The 18,226-nt window shown below is 38.9% G+C and overlaps 1 protein-coding gene across 1 annotated transcript in view; it reads right to left on the bottom strand.

Annotated features, from left to right (window-relative positions):
• Positions 1–18,226, bottom strand: part of LOC121382171 — a 35,183-nt gene continuing 16,957 nt past the window's right edge. Inside the window, exon 2 of the mRNA XM_041511685.1 lies at positions 1–63. Coding sequence (XP_041367619.1) covers positions 46–63 — 18 coding nt within the window. The 3' untranslated portion in view covers positions 1–45. The remainder of the gene's footprint in view (positions 64–18,226) is intronic.

Raw genomic sequence — 18,226 nt, 5'->3', positions numbered from 1 at the left:
CTTTATCGCCATCCTGCACCAATGTTCGTATTAATTCATTTAGGGTCAAATGACCTGGTAGAGCTGAAATGAAAAGAATTAATCGAAGATATTAAGTGTTCACTATTGCGACTGTCGATATTGTTACCAAAAACGACCATCATATGGTCCGACATTTTGCCACGATTGTACTGGCACGATGCTCAATCACCTAAAAAGAGAGAAAAGTAAGGAAGCGGATCAACGCTGCAATTATATCTGTTTTATACAGCTCAGCTGGTTACTCCGTCCGTCACCCGTCAATCTTAGCTCGAAATATCGAATTATTTCGACAGGATGGGGTACATTTGTCGGATGTGGGAATTCAGCAGTTGTTGACGGATTTACAAAATACATTGGAAATTGTAGTTGGAAACAGAAGCAATACCAAATGGAAACTCCTATAATCAACTAGTGTGGCGTGATCGGGTATAGACCCGTTCATATGGCGAGATCCGGGGACACACGATATGCATTTACGAGCATACTGGCCCTTATTTACCCCTACCGGCGTACAGTGGAGGGGAGGGTGTATTAGGTTATTAATACTAATTATATTGAGGACTACTACTGAGGAACCAGTGGAGTCCATTCCTTTACGGTACCGTATTGGAGTTGCCCTCTAAGGGAAACCTAGGCGGCAGAGATATGAATAGGGGTAAGCGGTATGTGGCTCGTGGATCCTCCTCTTTGTGGGGCCTCAAGAGGTGGGGCACCCAAGGTACCTAGGGGCCACCTTCATGCCAGGGTTAAAGTTAAAGGTTGTTGGTTGCTGCGGCCGAATTGATCCAAACTTTTAAAACTTGTTTTTGTGTTGTGTTTTACTATATCAAAATCTATGCATTCATTAATATTAACGTGTGCCTGCACGTTTCTAGACTTGGAAAGCTATACTTATTTTAATGAGCTAGGCTTTACAACACGGAGAGTTTCTAGGCAGTCTGTTGCATAGCAGTAACCTATTGTAGTGTAAATGTAATTAGTCTAAAATTAAAATATGCTCAAAAGGTTCAACATTGCCTCATGCACCAGGGCCGTAGATAGGATTTTTTGTTGAGGTGGGGGAGACAACTGAGTAGTTAATAGTCTAAAACTCCTAAAACGGTTAAGAAGATAATTTTCTTTAAGTTTCTGTATTTTTTTCGGAGGGGGGAGGACAGTCCCTTGTCATCCCCCCTAGCTAGCTACGGCCCTGTGCACATGCATACAAGAATGCACGCAAGTACGCATATACACTCGTGCAGACACAAAAACACACGTATACACATGATACACGGGGCGTATTTGAAAGTTCAAGCAACACTGGTCAGTACGATCTGAAGGGGTTGGGGCACTGTCAGTGTCAGTTCAAATGCTCGGGAGTGGGGAGGGCCCATATCTACTTGAGGGGATTGGGGGGGGGGGCATGCTCCCCTGAGGGAAAACAAAAATCAATTTTGTGTGTTCAAATACGACATTTCCAGCCTTCAGAGCACAATATGAGGGGACAGTGGGAGGGGGTGGACGGTGGCCCCGCCATTCCTGATCCGCGGCCCTATAGCATACTGCCGTGTCGAGTTATTACGGGTTTAATTAATATGTAAAAATAGAGATGTGAGTCCATTTGAAAGAGCCTGGACGTCGGTTTATAACTGAATTTCGTTTGTTATTGAAACTTTTAAAAACTAAAAAAAAACTTTAAAAGGCATTTCCATAATTTCCGTATTATTACGAACGTTGCCGGAAAATTAACTATTACGTCAACAATACGATGACGTTTCAATATGGTTATAGACGTCAAAGTTGCTCTAAGCTCATGCTCATTATTTTGAATTTAGCTTAAATTTAGAAATATGTGAACGGTATCGCAAGCTTGCGTCTATGAGCATATTTAACGTGCACAAGAAAATATATTAAGACGATCATCTGCTATTTCAGTAATGATCTACGGAATGGAGATCACAAAGACAGGTCAGTGAATTTATGTACCTTAGTGAAATATCTTTAAATGTGAAATAATAGTATGCCAGTTACTGGTCAAGATAACGTTTCATTGGCGGAAACATGATTTTTTTTTTTTTTTTTTGGGGGGAGGGGGAGGGGGGACAGTAGGCCTACAATACATACAGTATTAAAAAAGTACACCGAAATGCATTATTTATTATGGTAATACACTGGCGTAGGGGGGGGGGGGGGTATTTCTATGTATGTGTGTGTGGACCACACCTTTTGGAACCTTCATACGCCCGTGCAACATTCCAAATGTTTTTCTCTTTTTTTTTTCAATATATTTTGCGGCTGAGCATGACTCAAGCTCCGCTCTAAACTTCGATTGCCAGTCTGGACCCGCTAAAATCCATGTACTCGCCTGATATTACGTGTCTCCCTCTAAACACAAATACATTTATGGTATTTTATTGCATTTTTAGGGTTGGGGGGGGGGGCACTTCGAAATTCTGGGGGTGAGTGGGTAGGTACGCACCCCAAATCCCTCCATCTAGATTCGAGCCTGTTTTGGTTGTTTATTTTCTGGTAAAAATTCGTGTCTACTCATTGCTTCTAAAAATTCCGAAATATGCTTATTATATATTCTAAGCACTAGTTTTTTTTTCTTAATAGCGGGAAAGATATGAAAAGTTCCCCACAAAACCAGTTTACTGTGTTGTGTGTTGATGACAAAATGTTCGTTTTAATTCACGGCTTACTTTTTAAATGGCGCGTGATGTCAAAACATGATGTAAAAAAATACCTGCCTCGGTAGTGTCGTGGTTAGGCCATCGGACATAAGGCTGGTAGGTACAGGGTTCGCAGTCCGGTACCGGCTCCCACCCAGAGCGAGCTTTAAAAACTCAATAGGTAGGTGTAAGACCACTACACTCTCTTCTCTCTCACTAACCACTAACGACTAACCTACTGTCCTGGACAGACAGCCCACATTATTCAGGTGTGTGCCCAGGACAGCGTGCTTGAACCTTAATTGGATATAGGCACGAAAATAAGTTCAAATGAAATGAAATGTCAAAAAATAAATGCTGTGCCTCTGAGAACCTATTCAACATTTACTGTACGTGCTAAACACGATCGTCCATAGGCCCGCCATTTTCTTTTCTGGCAAAGTCTTTTGTTCCAGGCTGAAATAAACGACTGTTTTCTTATATAGCGTTAGTTTTGCCTCCGACATTTTCGAGATTTTTTTTTAAAGCACTTCTACAGACGAAATTGTCTGTACGACCACTGTCGACATTCTCGGAAAGTCAGTTCCAAATTAAATAGTCCTTAGGGTTGCAGTCGGGAGACATAAAAAGGATTTTTTTTTATTCAAATCCTAGGAAAAATAATGTATGGGTTGTGTGAAAATAAAAGTGTGCGGTAATCCATCATCGCTAGCAGTACTTACTGCACTTATAGTTGTTCAACTTCAGAAAGTGTGCGGTAATCCATCATCGCTGGCAGTACTTACTGCACTTATAGTTATAGTTGTTCAACTTCAGAAAGAGTGCGGTAATCCATCATCGCTGGCAGTACTTACTGCACTTATAGTTGTTCAACTTCAGAAAGTGTGCGGTAATCCATCATCGCTGGCAGTACTTACTGCACTTATAGTTGTTCAACTTCAGAAAGTGTGCGGTAATCCATCATCGCTGGCAGTACTTACTGCACTTATAGTTGTTCAACTTCAGAAAGAGTGCGGTAATCCATCATCGCTGGCAGTACTTACTGCACTTATAGTTGTTCAACTTCAGAAAGAGTGCGGTAATCCATCATCGCTAGCAGTACTTACTGCACTTATAGTTGTTCAACTTCAGAAAGTGTGCGGTAATCCATCATCGCTGGCAGTACTTACTGCACTTATAGTTGTTCAACTTCAGAAAGTGTGCGGTAATCCATCATCGCTGGCAGTACTTACTGCACTTATAGTTGTTCAACTTCAGAAAGTGTGCGGTAATCCATCATCGCTGGCAGTACTTACTGCACTTATAGTTGTTCAACTTCAGAAAGTGTGCGGTAATCCATCATCGCTGGCAGTACTTACTGCACTTATAGTTGTTCAACTTCAGAAAGTGTGCGGTAATCCATCATCGCTGGCAGTACTTACTGCACTTATAGTTGTTCAACTTCAGAAAGTGTGCGGTAATCCACCATCGCTGGCAGTACTTACTGCACTTATAGTTGTTCAACTTCAGAAAGTGTGCGGTAATCCATCATCGCTGGCAGTACTTACTGCACTTATAGTTATAGTTGTTCAACTTCAGAAAGAGTGCGGTAATCCATCATCGCTGGCAGTACTTACTGCACTTATAGTTGTTCAACTTCAGAAAGTGTGCGGTAATCCATCATCGCTGGCAGTACTTACTGCACTTATAGTTGTTCAACTTCAGAAAGTGTGCGGTAATCCACCATCGCTGGCAGTACTTACTGCACTTATAGTTGTTCAACTTCAGAAAGTGTGCGGTAATCCATCATCGCTGGCAGTACTTACTGCACTTATAGTTATAGTTGTTCAACTTCAGAAAGAGTGCGGTAATCCATCATCGCTGGCAGTACTTACTGCACTTATAGTTGTTCAACTTCAGAAAGTGTGCGGTAATCCATCATCGCTGGCAGTACTTACTGCACTTATAGTTGTTCAACTTCAGAAAGTGTGCGGTAATCCATCATCGCTGGCAGTACTTACTGCACTTATAGTTATAGTTGTTCAACTTCAGAAAGTGTGCGGTAATCCATCATCGCTGGCAGTACTTACTGCACTTATAGTTGTTCAACTTCAGAAAGTGTGCGGTAATCCATCATCGCTGGCAGTACTTACTGCACTTATAGTTGTTCAACTTCAGAAAGAGTGCGGTAATCCATCATCGCTGGCAGTACTTACTGCACTTATAGTTGTTCAACTTCAGAAAGTGTGCGGTAATCCATCATCGCTGGCAGTACTTACTGCACTTATAGTTGTTCAACTTCAGAAAGAGTGCGGTAATCCATCATCGCTGGCAGTACTTACTGCACTTATAGTTGTTCAACTTCAGAAAGAGTGCGGTAATCCATCATCGCTAGCAGTACTTACTGCACTTATAGTTGTTCAACTTCAGAAAGTGGGACTGGCTTTTTAATCACGCGATATGTTCTAAAGAAACATGCATTTCGTCAATTATTATCGTGATACTCCTACGAAATGAAATCAAAATGGTTTGCTAACCAGCATGCATAAGATTTAGTAGGGATGTCACGATACACCTACCTCACGAAACGATACGTATCAGGCACGGCGGAAGCAAGTAGGCGTGGGTGGGTGGGTGGGTGGGGGGTTTGGGGCTGACTGAGATCGAGGGCGCAAAGTTTCTAAGGGATTCGGGGGTATGGTCCCCGTAAACGTTTGAAAAATAGATGTTCTGAAATGCAATTTCCTGCATTGTACAAGTAAAATTCATATCTGTCTTAGAAATACCCATCAATTACCTCTTTTGTATGTGACCTTGACCTTTGACCTGATAATCTATTACCTACAAAGTAATATGTGCATTAGTTAGTTTACCTAGTTTGAAGTTCATAAGATAGAGGTTTAAGGTCAATTTCTTAAACAAACAAAAAATAATTAAAAAAAAATATAGTAAGTTAAAATTGTAGTTAATGTCTAAAATTATGATGAAACTGATGGTACTGATCATTTCATGCCATTTTTTTTTATCAAATAAAGGTGTTTTCTAAAACCAATGCAGCCTTATAAGGTTTGGAAATGCCAACAATTGCCTCTTTTGACCAAATAAAGGTGTTTTCTGGGGTGGGTGGGGGGGGGGGGGGACCCATTCAAATCATAAATATAGTTAATAAATAAAAATATAGTCTTATATTACAAGCACTTCATTAATTTTAAATTATTTATTAAGGCTTTATAGGCCGTATAATTTTCGGCATTAACCTCAGTTTTAAGTGTTACTATTGCTATATTTTGGACATCAGAATTATCACGATACATAGCCCACGATGCATAGACCACGATACGATACGTATCGCGATATCTGATTCACGATGTGTTCTCCGTAAAACAAGAAGATAAAGCTTAGGTGAAGTGACTTAAAATAGAAATAAACCTGACAAAAGTAAACAACTGACTAAACACAGTTATAATGTAGAAATACCACAACACAGACACATTGACATAATAGGCAGGCACATAGTCTCCCGTCCACTGTCTTTGTTTAAAATACATACCACTACAGACTGGTGTTGGTAAAAATAGAAATCGATACACAAGCAAGGATATCATGTATCGTATCGTCGACAGTATCATTGTAATGTTTCGATGCATCAGTTAAAAGTTTTAGGCTAATAATCGAACTAAACTATGCTCACATTCATTAGCCTTGTCTATAACAAGAACTTGGGATTTCGATGCCTCGGTGTTATGTTTGGAACATTACCGTACTAAATAGTGTCATTGCTCTGTGTGACGGTACATGCTCTTAATTATCTTTTCGCCTGTGGCGATGTTAATTGTTCTAGAGGGTCGTGTGCACTTGGTTACGTAATACCTCCGCGCTACCGTACACACTTAGCCAGGTGCGACGGCCATGTGGCGAGTAGTTACGTAATACCTCTGCGAGTGCGATTTTTACAACCGTGATTTGGCGACGATGGCGACAGCCAGTCTGACGATCAGAGAAAAATATACCGACTCTGGTCGTGGTGGAAACTCAAATGATAAAATTCGGTGCCGCGATGTAACCCCAGGCGATATTCGATTTATAATAAATAGCTAGAATTTTAGAGTTATGAAGAGAAGCAAAAAGGACGGCTCCCAGGGAACGTTAGTCCGTTTGGACTTTGGTAAATATATTATTTCTGCTCTGTTGTATAACCTTGATGTGATTGATGTGACTTTAAATATTTTAATACTGTATTATACCAATATTATTTAGACAGTGTCTTCGGTCATCTGACGAAGTAAATCGTAGTCTTACTGTTCTATATTTATACGAGTATTTGGTAATATAAAGCTTAGCCAGTCATCCTAGAAGACCTAGGTAAACTGTAGGTTATTGTCTTTATTGTGATAGGTACCAGTATTAATTCTGTGTTACAAGGTTACTGAATGAGTAGTTAGAGTTAATTAAAAATTAACCAGTTAGGAATAGAGCTGTAATTCCTTTATTAATTAAGTTCCCCTGGAAGCGTTTCTCAATTATCACACGTGTGTGTGTTAGCGTTTCTCAATTATCACACGTGTGGGTGTTGTGTCACGGTGAAGTGATTAGCATATTGTGTAAACTAGACACCTAGAGATTAACTAATTAAGTGATCAGTTCTGGGTTGTTATTATTTGTTGTTATTAATTAACTACTGCGGCAGTACATTTGTCAGCGTAGGTTAATACAAATTCCAAAGTGTATTGTGTTTTTGTTGTGTTTTCTAGTGAACTAAACGTTCTATAATAATATATACTTTATATAAGATCGTATCTCTGATCATACCTAGACGAGCCAAAGCGGTTTTGAACTGCCCGTTACAGAGAGATCTAATAGATATACAGTTAGGAGAGATATTTGGACAATCGTGTTTTATTCAGTTACGGGTATTATAGAATCCCCGTGACACTCTGTATAAACGTATTCATCGTGAAACGAAATTTTAGCAAGTGTCAAATATCTTCACCATATATTGAGTTTAAAAAAGAAAAAAAGAAGGTATTTTATTGTGTGGTTTTGTTTTATTAAGGGACTGTGCTTTCGTTGTAAGACATTTCCGACAGTCTTTTAGATGACTAAAATATCACGTTGGTTAGAATATCAGTATCTATATAAACAAGATGTTTATTGTCGTTCTAACATTTGTAGTAACTCAAACTGAATTGAACCTCAAAATGAGTTCGCACATACGAACAAGTATAATTATATTTCGAAGTAAAATGAACAATGACTGCTACAAACATTAGCAAACGACCGCAAACACATTGAATATACAGACACTGGTATTCTAAATAACACAATGTATTTGGGCCTAATATGTTATTTTAGTCCCCAAAAACACTGTTGGTCGGAAACATTTTACAATGTACGGAAACTCTTGGCAGTCTCTTTAAAGAATACAGTTATACGGCAAACTATTAACAGTCACTTTAAAGAATACAGTTATGAGGCAAACCATTGACAGTCTCTTTAAAGAAGACAGTTATGAGGCACACCATTGGCAGTCTCTTTAAAGAATACAGTTATGAGGCAAACCATTGGCAGTCTCTTTAAAGAATACAGTTATAAGGCAAACCATTGGCAGTCTCTTTAAAGAATACAGTTATGAGGCACACCATTGACAGTCTCTTTAAAGAATACAGTTATGAGGCACACCATTGACAGTCTCTTTAAAGAATACAGTTATACGGCAAACCTTTGGCAGTCTCTTTAAAGAATACAGTTATAAGGCAAACTCTTGGCAGTCTCTTTAAAGAATACAGTTATGAGGCAAACCATTGGCAGTCTCATTAAAGAATACAGTTATAAGGCAAACTCTTGGCAGTCTCTTTAAAGAATACAGTTATAAGGCAAACTCTTGGCAGTCTCTTTAAAGAATACAGTTATAAGGCAAACCATTGACAGTCTCTTTAAAGAATACAGTTATAAGGCAAACTCTTGGCAGTCTCTTTAAAGAATACAGTTATAAGGCAAACTCTTGGCAGTCTCTTTAAAGAATACAGTTATAAGGCACACCATTGACAGTCTCTTTAAAGAATACAGTTATAAGACAAACCATTGACAGTCTCTTTAAAGAATACAGTTATGAGGCAAACCTTTGACAGTCTCTTTAAAGAATACAGTTATAAGGCAAACCTTTGGCAGTCTCTTTAAAGAATACAGTTATAAGGCAAACCATTGGCGTTGTTCTTTCACTATTCAGTATCGATCACGTTCTTAACTTGTAATATCTATAATATCGCGACAACGTTCTGATTAGTATCCGCTCGTAACTGCACTATGCTAGTAAATACGTGTTGCAGAAAGCATACATAATAATAACAATGTGCTGGAAATCTATGTACAGTGAAACCCGAATTTAGCAGACATAAAGCTAAATGGTAAATTTTGTTTTGTTTAACGACACCACTAGAGCTCATTGATTTATTATTCATCGGCTATTGGGTGTCAAACATATGGTAATTCGGCATATAGTCTTAGAAAGGAAACCTGTTACATGTTTCCATTAGTAGAAAGGGATATTTTATATGCATCATCCCACTGACAGGATAGCACATACCACGACTTTTGAAATACCACTCGTGATGCACCAGCTGCAATGATAAATAGCTCAACGGGCCTCACCAACAGCGATATATCCTGGACCATATTAGAACCTCCTCCAGGCTAAGACCACGCCACGCCCCTTTCAGATAATATTAAAAAGACAAAAAGATAAATTTAATAAGAAGGAAATATTTTATTTAACGACCCACTCAACACATTTTATTTTCTGTTATATGGTTAAGGACCACACAGATATTGAGGGAGGAAACCCACTGTCGCCACTTCATGGGATACTCTTTTCGATTAGCAGTATGGGATATTTTATATGCATCATCCCACAGACAGGGTAACACATACCACGGCTTTATATATACCAGTCGTGGTGCAATGGCTAGAGCGAGAAATAGCCCAATTGGCCCACTGACGGGGATCGATCCCAAACCGACCGCCCATCAAGCGAAAGCTTTACCACTGGGCTACGTCCCGCCCCTTTTTTAAATAGAGACTGTTGTTTAACAAAGGTTGGTGTTTACTAAAAGTTACTGTTTACTAAAGATGGCAGTTTACTTGAATTTGGTGATTACAAAAGTTTACTGTTTACTAAAGATTGCTGTTTACTATATACGTGTACTAAATGCTCTTTACTATACAGAGTTTGTTTTTACTATGCAGTGTGCTGTTTACTTTAGAGGTGGGGGGGGGGGGGGGTTCTTTCTTTTTTTCTTAAAAATTTAACACAGACATTGTTTTTTTTTTTTTTTGGACATTGCAAACATGGATGATGATTAGATGAATGGTAAAGCCGCAGTATTTCCATTTCGGTATTGGACTACTTGACAGGGCCATGCTTCACGCTTACTGTCAGCCGTGCTCCAAGCTTACTGTCAGCCGTGCTCCACGCTTACTGTCAGTTGTGCTCCACGCTTACTGTCAATTCAGCTCCACGCTTACTGTTCTGCTCCACACTTACTGTCAGTTGTGCTCCACGCTTACTGTCAGTTGTACTCCACGCTTACTGTCAGATGTACTCCTCACTTACTGTCAGATGTGTTCTACGCTTACTGTCAGTTGTACTCCACACTTACTGTCAGTTGTGCTCCACGCTTACTGTCGGTTGTACTCCTCACTTACTGTCAGATGTGTTCTACGCTTACTGTGTCAGTTGTGCTCCACGCTTACTGTCAGATGTGCTCCACGCTTACTGTCAGTTGTGCTCCACACTTACTGTCAATTGTGCTCTACGCTTACTGACACTTGTGCTCCATGCTTACTGTCAGTTGAGCTATCTCGGAATCACCCGAGCTCTGGGTACACGGAACCTGCAGTGCATGCCGGGTAATCATCCCCCATGTTGGGCCATACACTCGGGAGACACACCCATTGAGCCTAACGGTGCACTCACTCTGGGTTGGAGTCGGTACTGGCATGAAAAAAAACCTTATTGCCTTAGCTGGTATACGAACCCAGTACCTATCAGCCTCATTCACTCCAGACGGTGCTGTTTATTCTAAAGGCTGCTTTGTACTCTAGAGGTTGCGGTTTAGAGGTTGCGGTTTGGTGGCTGCTGTTCACAAGAAGTTCCTGCATGCAGATGATATTGTTTATTATAGAGGTTGTGGTTTAGAGGTTGCGGTTTGGAGGCTGCTGTTCACAAGAAGTTCCTGCATGCAGATGATATTGTTTATTATAAATGTTGCGGTTTAGAGGTTGCGGTTTGGAGGCTGCTGTTCACAAGAAGTTCCTGCATGCAGATGATATTGTTTATTATAGATGTTGCGGTTTAGAGGTTGCGGTTTGGTGGCTGCTGTTCACAAGAAGTTCCTGCATGCAGATGATATTGTTTATTATAGAGGTTGCGGTTTAGAGGTTGCGGTTTAGAGGTTGCTGTTCACAAGAAGTTCCTGCATACAGATGATATTGTTTATTATAGATGTTGCGGTTTAGAGGTTGCGGTTTGGAGGCTGCTGTTCACAAGACGTTCCTGCATGCAGATGATTTTGTTTATTATAGATGTTGCGGTTTAGAGGTTGCGGTTTGGAGGCTGCTGTTCACAAGAAGTTCCTGCATGCAGATGATATTGTTTATTATAGAGGTTGCGGTTTAGAGGTTGCGGTTTGGAGGCTGCTGTTCACAAGAAGTTCCTGCATGCAGATGATATTGTTTATTATAGAGGTTGCGGTTTAGAGGTTGCGGTTTGGAGGCTGCTGTTCACAAGAAGTTCCTGCATGCAGATGATTTTGTTTATTATAGATGTTGCGGTTTAGGTTGCGGTTTGGAGGCTGCTGTTCACAAGAAGTTCCTGCGGTTTATTGGAGGTTGCTGCTTTGTTCACAAGAAGTTCCTGCATGCAGATGATTTGTTTATTATAGAGGTTGCGGTTTAGAGGTTGCGGTTTGGAGGCTGCTGTTCACAAGAAGTTCCTGCATGCAGATGATATTGTTTATTATAGAGGTTGCGGTTTAGAGGTTGCGGTTTGGAGGCTGCTGTTCACAAGAAGTTCCTGCATGCAGATGATATTGTTTATTATAGATGTTGCGGTTTAGAGGTTGCGGTTTGGAGGCTGCTGTTCACAAGAAGTTCCTGCATGCAGATGATTTTGTTTATTATAGATGTTGCGGTTTAGAGGTTGCGGTTTGGAGGCTGCTGTTCACAAGAAGTTCCTGCATGCAGATGATATTGTTTATTATAGATGTTGCGTTTTAGAGGTTGCGGTTTGGAGGCTGCTGTTCACAAGAAGTTCCTGCATGCAGATGATTTTGTTTATTATAGATGTTGCGGTTTAGAGGTTGCGGTTTGGAGGCTGCTGTTCACAAGAAGTTCCTGCATGCAGACGATATTGTTTATTATAGATGTTGCTGTGCTATGATATGCTAATTGCTAGATGTGTCTAATTGTACGCTTGTCCTGTATAATTTTGCATCTGACGAACATGCAATTTAGCTAAAAGTTCAAGGACGCTGCAACATTTATCCTTTCCTATGTAGAGACAGAATCTATAAATTATTACCTTTCTGCTAATAAGTTGATAATGAAAATTGTTTTCGAGCAGAAACGGGGAAGTTTCTTAATGATTCACCATGTGATACAAATTACTTGTTAATAAGTACTTTCTCAAAGACAAAACAACGTATATAACGGTCTTTAATGCATACATAAGGATGGGATTGAACCTTCGATGGCTAAATTTGACCCAATATGGTACATAGAGAATGCTAAATGGTATCTAACAGACTCATTCAGCGGTGTGACTTTGGCGTCTGGAATATCAAGTCCGTGGGAAAAACCAATAGATGTGACCGTGTGATGCCAAGAATATCTCACGGTGTTTTATCTTCACTGTATGTTTAACTTAACAAACATATATTATTAACATTTCTATGGATGTAATGAGGACATATACATCGTACATACGCCACCTATCACGCCCCCCCCCCCCCCCCAAATCTCCATCTCTGTTACACCACACCCTCTCTTTATTTCTCGCTTTAACTTTCTTTTCTCTCTCACTCTCGATCCTCTCTCTTTCTCTCCATCATTGCTCTCTTGAACTCTGTGTGTGTGTGTGTGTGCGTGCGTGTGTGTGTGTGTGTGTGTGTGTGTGTGTGTGTGTGTGTGTGTGTGTGTGTGTGTGTGTAACACTGTTTGTGTGTGTGACAATATATATATATATATATATATATATATATATATTTCTCTCCGTTCGTCAGTCTGTTTCTTCTTTTTTTCTAACAGGTTATTTGAAACTCTCTCATCCTCTGTACTGACTGAATTACTTAAAAATGCAATACTTCAGCATTTTCGCTGACAGGTTGTTCTAATCCTAATCTTAAGCTAATCCTAATTCTAACACTGACCCTAACTCTACCCTTAATCCTGACCCAAAATGTAATAGTCACCCTCTAAAAATAGTCTGTAGCGCGGATCCAAGAGGAGGGTGCAGGGGATGCGCACCCACCCACCCCGAAATTCGAAGTGCCCGCCAAAATCCACTGTTAAATAAATTAATGTAATTTCATTTTGTATTTTGGGGTTTTGTTGTTTTTTGCTGTTTTTATTAGAGAACATGTAATAGGTTTCGGCTTGGTATTTGTTTGTAAGATTACAATATAGATAATACATAGAGTACTTTTGAATAGTGTAGGTGCTATTTTTAAACGTTGTATCCCCTATCTTGAATTTGAGAGAGACATTTTTTTTAAAACGTTGCTCCCCTCCCTGGAAACATTCTGATTCCGCCACTGTAAAACATCTGTCGTCAAATAATCCCCCCAAAATTAATTTCATTCATTCATTCATTCCAATTTATTTTCGTACTTAAATACAATTAAGGTTCAAGCACGCTACCATGGCACATACCTGAGTTGTCTGGACTGTCTGTGTCCACGTTAGTGAGTTAGTGGTTAGTTGTTAGTGAGAGCGAAGTCGAATAGTGGTCTAACATCTCCCTCACTGAGTCCATAAAACTCGCCCTCGGTCGGAGCAGACACCGAGGTCCGAACACAGTATATGCCAGCTTAAAGACCAAATGACTAATGAGACAGGTCGAAAACATTTAGGTCAGAGCAGGTCAGGTCGTAGGACTTTACATGCATATTCAGAGCAAGCTGGTGTATCGCACACCTGTCCTGGGCACAAGAGCCGGTCTTGGCCGGCTCCTCTGTCCAGGACAGGAAAGGTGGAGGGTGGATAGGAGGAGGGACTGCCTGCACTGGCAGGTGCAACGGAGCACCAGCAGCCCGACCGTGGTCGGTAACAAAACATTTAGACAAATAAGTTTTATTTATACAGTGAAAGAGCTAACCACGCATGCGCTGTTATCTATCAGATTAGTTTTGGCCGTAATGGAAGTGCCGCATTGACCGGCGAAAATGTTAATTTGTATTTATTTAGTACCGAGGAAACCAAGAAAGCGCCTTCTCAACAGACAAAAGATATTAAAATAATACAAAACAGAGACACAGTGCATGGAAAAGGGAAAACGTTTTGAGAATCTATCTTCTTCAGTTTTATTCAAACACATTAAAAAGACTGCCATCGTTAAAGGGACTGTCACCGAGTTTTTTGCCACCGTTAAAAGGACTGTCCTGAGTTTGCAGCCAATGTAAGCTTATTTGTTACTAACATGAGTATTTTGGGCGACTAAAAGTACATATTAAAATACATTTTATTTTTATAGTTTAAAATACCAGTGTCTGCATATCCAATGTGTTTGTGATCGTGGGCTAATGTCTGTAGCAGTCATTGCTAATTTTCTTCGTGATACCTACATACATGTATTTTAGTATGTACGAAATTATTGGAAGGTAAAATCTTGTTTCGGCTACTACAAACAGATATACAGATATTGAACATGAATGGATGTTTATCGACACCTCAGCACGAAAAATACATCAGTTATTGGTTGTCAAACTATGGTAAATGCAAAAATTAAGTGATGAACCACACCAATATAAAAATGCAACCGTTAAAGGAACTGTGCAAAAAATGCAAATATCACAGAGAAGTAAAATTAAAATTTATAATAAAATTCAGATTCACGATACAAATATTGATACTCTAAACAAGAAAATTTCTTTAGTATATAATTATAGTCATCAAAGTCAGATGGCAAATTTGAAATTATGGAAACATTTCCTATATATGGTATCACTGGATAGGGTAGAATGCGCTTCGTTAGAACTCAAACATTTCATCCGAATTTTTGCTCTGCCCTAAAGATGCGCGTTCGCAAACATCATGTGCCCTTCAATATAAAAAAGCTGTATATTTTTATGTTTTTTTAACGGTTTTTCATTGACTGACATCAAGTCACTGCTAAACCAAACTCGGGTGTGTTATATATCATATTAAAGTCTAAAATCTGTAGACCACATTGGTCACCAACATATTTGTAAATTATAATCTCACAAGAGGTATAAATGTAGCGGGTTTCCTTTCTAAGACAATATGTCAGAATTAGCTAATCTTTTGCATTCAATAGCCAATGGTAAATCACCGTGCTCTAGTGGTTTTGTTAAACAAATCAAACTTGATTTTTTAAAATAATCTACTTAATCCAAGTAGGTCAGCTTTTTGAGTGACGTAATAATGAGTGATCTTATAATTCCGTCACATTTTTATAGATCTAATTAGTCTGGCGGCAAGAATAATTAATGAAATTTTATTTAAACTTATTTCCTATTAAAGATACTGTATGCCTTAAAAACAAACAAAAACAAAAAAAAACCTGTAGGAGGTTATCGATGTTTGGCAGGTATGGATTTTTAACATCCTGTGACGGAATTACAATGTATGACGTGACGGAATTACACGTGTTCGTAATGCCGTCACATCTCAAGACTTAAATTAGTTGACGCGCTTCGTGACGCTCCTGTCCAGCTCGTCCCACAAATACTCGATCGGGTTCAAATCTAGACTGTAGGGTGGCTAATCGAGCACTGGGATATTGTTTAGATTGAGTAAGTCAAGACAAACTTTCGCAACGTGCGGCCTCGCATTATCCTACTGCAATGTAAGGTTGCGCGCATAGATACGTGGAAGGACGGGAGGCCTGATGATCTGATCCCAATATCTTATGGCTGTAACATTGCCCTGGATGACCAAGAAAGGTGTTTTCACGCCATGAGAAATTCCACCAAACCATAACAGACACCCCCAAATATGTCATTTTCCTTAACGCACGCGTCTGAATATCGCTCACCTCGACGTCGATAGACACGTTGCCGCCCATCTGACCTGTAAAGCAAGAACCGAAACTCGTCAGTGGATAACACACGTCTTCAATGCACCTGATTTGGTGCATGTGCACGCAGCCATTGCAATCGACGTTAACATCGCCTGGGTGTAAGTTGCGGACCAACGTAGGGACGTCGTGGCCTTACGTTGAACTTCCGCAACCGATTCCTAGCCGTTGTGATCGACAATGAGTGCCTACAACCTGACTCGCCGTCTTCGTAGCTGTCTGAAATCAATACGAAGGTGTGTGAGATGTATGTCTCTATCTTGACGTGGCATTGTGACACGCGGACCTCCGCTCCTGGGGCGGTCAGCAAATCTTCCTGTGGCTCCGAAACGCTTAACTAAACGAGCTATCGTTGACTCATGTATCCCAAATTGCTGGGCGACGCGACGTTGTGATTGCTCCTGCATAATTAGAGCAATAGCCCTACCCCTATCAACTTGTAACATAATTAACTGAAGAAATTAAACAATTAGAAGAAGATGAAAACCAGATTAACTCAGAAATATTAAAACAAAAACGAAACGAATTAATAGAATTAAGAAAAAACACATTAAAAGGCAAATTTGTCACATCAAGAGCGAAATGGATCGAAGAAGGAGAAAAACCTACTAAATACTTTTGTAACATGGAATCACGGAACTATACTAGTAAGCTAATTTCAAGAATAGAGTTAGGTAATGGACAAATAATAACCAATCAAAAAGATATCTTAGAAGAAACAAAACGATTTTACCAAACTCTCTACTCCGAAAGAAATAAGCAAATTGACGATGACTTTATGGAAACTATAACACATATCAATTTTAACAAACTCAGTAATGATGAAGCAGAAGAATAAAAGGTGAAATTAGTTATTCTGAAGCATTAGCTTTTCTCAAAAATATGAAAAATGACAAAAGCCCTGGTTCAGATGGGTTTACAGCAGAGTTTTTCAAAATGTTCTGGAACGATATTGATTATTTTATAATACGGTCAATTAATTACAGTTACAGTATAAGCGAAATGTCAAATACTCAAAAACTAGGCGTGATCACTTGTATCCCCAAGCCAAATAAACCAAAACAATTTCTCAAGAATTGGAGGGCAATTACTCTGTTGAATTGTACATACAAGATTGCATCAGGATGCATAGCAAATCGAATAAAAAATGTATTAGAAAAACTTATTGCAGTGATCAAACTGGTTTCATAAAAGGTAGATATATTGGGGAAAATATAAGATTAATATACGATATATTGCAGTACACAGAAGAACAAAATATACCTGGTATGTTATTATTAATAGATTTCGAAAAGGCATTTGACTCTCTTTCTTGGAAATTTATCGAAAAAGCGTTGGAATTGTTTCATTTTAAAATATCTATTAAAAACTGGATAAAAACCCTCTATAACAATTCAACTTCAAGAGTACTTCAAAATGGATTTTTATCAGAAAGCTTTAACTTAGAACGTGGATGTAGACAAGGTGACCCTCTCTCACCATATATTTGTATTATATGTGCAGAAATCCTCGCAATATTAATCAGACATTCTAAAAATATAAATGGTTTAAAAATTAGTGGAGAGGAATTCCTCTTATCTCAATATGCAGACGACACAACCTTTATTCTAGATGGATCTCCCAAATCCCTTGAGAATACCTTAAAAATCCTAGATGTGTATGCTAATGCTTCTGGTTTGAAGATAAACTATTCGAAATCGAAAGTCATTTGGATAGGCAGTAAAAAGTTCTCAAAAGAGGTTTATCATCAAGTAAGATGGAAATTAGAATGGGGTGCAGAACATTTTGAATTGTTAGGAATAAAATTTTCAGTTGACCTGAAACAAATTACTACAATTAATTTTGAAATAAAAATTAATGAAATAAAAATTTTAATAAAACTTTGGACAACAAGAAAACTGACTGTGTTCGGTAGAATAGTTGTTTTAAAATCCTTAATTATTCCCAAATTAACACACTTACTAATTTCACTGCCTAACCCACCAGACAAAATGATAAAACAAACAGATAAAATGTTTTTTAACTTTATCTGGCAAAATAAACCAGACAGAATAAAACGCGAAGTTTTAACTTAAAGTTACTCAAATGGTGGCCTTAAAATGCTAAATATTTTGAATTTTATGATAGCTTTAAAATCCACCTGGATTAGCAGACTATTTCAACTAACGCAAAATGGAAAACATTTTTTGAAGTTACTACAAAATTATCTGTGCAAAAACTTATTACGTGTAGGGATTATTTTATCAAAATACAAAAAAAAAAA

The sequence above is a fragment of the Gigantopelta aegis genome, chromosome 9, assembly GCF_016097555.1.
Source record: "Gigantopelta aegis isolate Gae_Host chromosome 9, Gae_host_genome, whole genome shotgun sequence".
NCBI lineage: Eukaryota > Metazoa > Mollusca > Gastropoda > Neomphalida > Peltospiridae > Gigantopelta > Gigantopelta aegis.
This window is presented reverse-complemented; position numbering and strand designations above follow the sequence as displayed.